Consider the following 3,763-nt stretch of genomic DNA (forward strand, 5'->3'; position numbering starts at 1 on the left):
TGATGTAAAGGATAAAAAATACTGAAATATATTGTAGATAATGTCCTCACTCTTTGTTATTGTGGGCAATTTATCATAACAGTGTGACATGTCACTTATACTTGACCTCCATTCTGCAGGTGGAAACACAGCAGTCTCTCAGTATTTGAGTTTAGACCCAACCTGATTTATTTATCTAACTCAAAACCAGCCATTTCATCCCATTTTGTCTATATCATGGATTCAGTTCTCTTGCCCAGAGATAGCCCAATGTTGCCACATCCACACCAACACATACTGTGCATGCTCACAAGCTCTGGCCCCATTTCTTGGTGTTTGTGCTCCATCTCATGCTCTCATTATCCCTGCTTTTATCTACTGTTGAGCCCTCTCACTAAAGCCCTCTGTAACAATCCTGCTTGTTGAAAGCACTTTATAAATAAATCTGACTGGCCTCGACTTGGCTCCTGCAGCTACTATCTCTCGCCGGCGTCTCATCTCTACATTGGCTGGTTTGCCTCAAAAATTAGAGGCATTAGAGGCATTAAGCTCTTATCTACATAGATAATCATGTGATTTAAATTCTGTTTAGTTGAGATTAAATTGACCATTAGTTCCAATTTAGCAGGAGAGAGTCGGTGTGGCTGCCCTCAGGAACAACAGAGCCACTGTCCTGAGAGTGACACAGCCAGACAGCCTCACTGTACTGCCCTGTCATGGAAATCCGAAGTGTGTTTAATACATTTAGCTCGCGGCGATAAATTGTTCTTTTCATAGGGGTGAATATCTATGTCATACAATTACAGCCGACAGGGTTAGTTAGTATGAGACGCTTTCCAAGAGGAAGCAGCTTCCAGTGTACGCTTTATTAGGTAGTACAAGGTGGTGCAACACAGGTCTGGGTGTGACATGAATCAAACATGAGGAATGTGTGGTGGGAAGAAAAAGACGGCCTGTTCGCTGCTACAGGGTGAGGCAGGAGGGACCTCTACTGGCTGACTGAGGGAAGTGTCTCACCACAAAGCACCACAAGAGGCAAAAAATCTGAGGTTCACGACCATTTCTAACTGACTGAAGATGGACCAACTTAACTCCATTATAACTGTCAACCTGTTTGGTGTCAATTAAACTTTATCATACCTGTAAACTAGGACAAAATGTTATATCATTTTTAGCAATAACATTAAGATTGCAATAAACGATTTTTTTCATTATTGATTATTTTGTCACTTTTCTTGATTAATCCATTAATTGTTTGATCCAGAAAATGTCAGAAAATGATAAAAATTGTTGATCACTGGTTCCCAAAGCCCATGGAAACATCCTCACATGTCTTATATTGTCCACAACCCAAAGATATTCACTGTCAGAGAGGACTAGAGAAACCAGAAAATATTCATATTTGAGAAGCTGAAATCAGAGAATTTGGACACTTTCTGAAAAAAAATTACTGAAACTGATTATTCTGCAATTATTGTAATAGTTGACAACTGATCGATTAATTCACTAGCTCTAAATAACATCACAACATCACACGTATACATGAGTAATGTACAGGAAATTAAAATTAGACTAATTAAAAGGTGTTACACTATAAGGTCGCTTTCACACTGCTGCCTTTTAGTTTAGCTGTGGTTCATGTTCACACTACAAACCAACCTAGAGCTGTATGCATTAGGCCATATGAACTGACACATGGGTAACTCATGGATTGGACTGTCATCCTGCATCACCAGCTGTACCAGAACCTGGGAGAAATCAAATTCTGGTGACTGACACATGGTCATGCTGCACTTTACTGAACCTTATGTGTTCATCTTATGTTCTCTGATGTCACTAAGCTCAGAGGCTCATATATTAGTACCAGGAAAAATCCACACACACATACAGCGCAGTGCCTCATTACCACTACTGCGATGGAACGAAACTTAGCAATCAACTATCTCTTTCTCTAGAATGACTGACCCCACCCTTAAAAGCTGCATGTATCTGGTGAAATGATGCAACTTCTAAAGAATTTAAAACACACAACACAAAAACATTTCCCCTACTCTCACATTTTCTTATCTGATAATGGTAAAACACTGTAAAAATGAACTGAAAGAATAGGTCCCCCTGTAGATTTGTGCCATAAAGCAATGTCTTTTTTGTGCTGAACACAGTGTAGAATCTTTAACAGAGGCCCTAAATGCACACAATATAAAACAAATTGATTGTGTACTCAATGTACAAAACAGTATGCTATAAAGATTAGTATTGTGTACAGTTCGAATGTAGTATGGAATTGGGACACATGTCTGTGACTGTAGGAGTAATTGCTGTTCACCTACCCAGGCACTTGTAGAGGCCCTGACTTATCCAGGCCAGGATCGCCAAGGTTATGAGGTCACCAAAACTGGCGGCAATGGGTGTGGCCACGTTGTCTGGGTTGATGCCCGTCTTCTTCGAACCCACAATTACACCCACCATGATGATACCTGAACATGACACAAGCAGGGTGGAGCAGAACGGTCCTCACATTACTTCCAGACATTATGATACACACAGTCAGTCAGCAAGAAATAAGTGTTTGTGTCCGTTACAGAGGCTGTTTGTGAGGAGGACAGAAGTGACCCACATTCTCCACAGCGACAGTATTAACAGTTTATTTTAGACTGTGGTACTCAGCTGTCTGTGTGTGTGTGTGTGTGTGTGTGTGTGTGTTTACCCTGCAGCAGGGATGCTATGAAGGCCGTGGCCACACTGCTAGAGCAGAGCAGCACAGCATGGCTCATCTGGAACTTCCCCTCCGGTATCCAACCGAGGACCACGGCTGCTACGGCAGCCAGGAAACCCACCACAGTGGCCTGAACCTGGAGGAGAGACGCAGAGAGACTCTCTCTTATAGATTATACTGTAAAAAACTAGCACTATTATGTGTGTGAAAACAGGCAAACAGTGTTTAAAGGATTAGTAAAATGCTTAGGTAATGTTCGCTATAAACAAGCTTGTGAAATATTCTAACTAACATCACGTGCAGGTAGATTTTTCTACTGCATTACATAACACTTCCTGCTGACCCATGTTATTGCATAACATATCAAACAAACAGTGCGTCAAAACACACAGATGTAGCGTGTGTTAGGGTGTGTTTATCGGTGTGTGGGTAGATGATTAGCAGAGTCTGTACTCAGTCCTACAACACAGGCAGCGATCAATAGAACAGTCTGAGTTAACGCCCACATGGGTCCAACCAATTACAGGCAGCACTAATGTGTACCAAGAACATTAAATACATGAATATGACAGTATGTAGGTGAGGTTTTGTGCCTATATTAAATATAATTAAACTGGATTATTTATTATAATATTTAAACCAGTAAAGGAACCTCTAAAACCCACATTCAATGTTATAAGGAAAACTGAATCATGCATATTTGTGTGGAAGCTAAAAGTATATAAAAATTTGGACTAATTCAAGCTACCATTGCAGCATGGGTTCATTGTAATGAAAGGGCAATATTGGCAGTACGTGCAGCAACTGTATGTGTGCGTGATTACCTGCTTCAGTGCCAGGTTGCCTATGATTAGATTCCACTTCTCGATGGGAGAATCCATCTTGCCCACATTCACCTGTGCGAAAAGAAGAAAGAAAAAGCAAATGTAATATTCTATGACTTCCATGACTGCATATCTATGACAGAGCCCCTTTGTGACCTTCAAGGTCTGTAGCCTGTTGTCCCCCAATTTTAGAGGACCAAAACTAAGTGGACAAATTATTTTCTTTGTCATATATGACAGTAAA

At 40.7% G+C, this 3,763-nt stretch overlaps 1 protein-coding gene across 1 annotated transcript in view; it reads right to left on the minus strand.

Moving 5' to 3' along the window:
- slc41a2b (solute carrier family 41 member 2b) overlaps nucleotides 1–3,763 on the minus strand; it is a 51,298-nt gene that overhangs the window by 40,410 nt on the left and 7,125 nt on the right. The window contains exons 4-6 of the mRNA XM_035674953.1: nucleotides 3,520–3,591; nucleotides 2,687–2,831; nucleotides 2,310–2,456 (exon numbers count right to left, since the gene is read on the minus strand). Coding sequence (XP_035530846.1) covers nucleotides 2,310–2,456; nucleotides 2,687–2,831; nucleotides 3,520–3,591 — 364 coding nt within the window. The remainder of the gene's footprint in view (nucleotides 1–2,309; nucleotides 2,457–2,686; nucleotides 2,832–3,519; nucleotides 3,592–3,763) is intronic.

The sequence above is a fragment of the Morone saxatilis genome, unplaced genomic scaffold, assembly GCF_004916995.1.
Source record: "Morone saxatilis isolate NCDOM2014 unplaced genomic scaffold, NCSU_SB_2.0 Contig10, whole genome shotgun sequence".
Taxonomy (NCBI): domain Eukaryota; kingdom Metazoa; phylum Chordata; class Actinopteri; family Moronidae; genus Morone; species Morone saxatilis.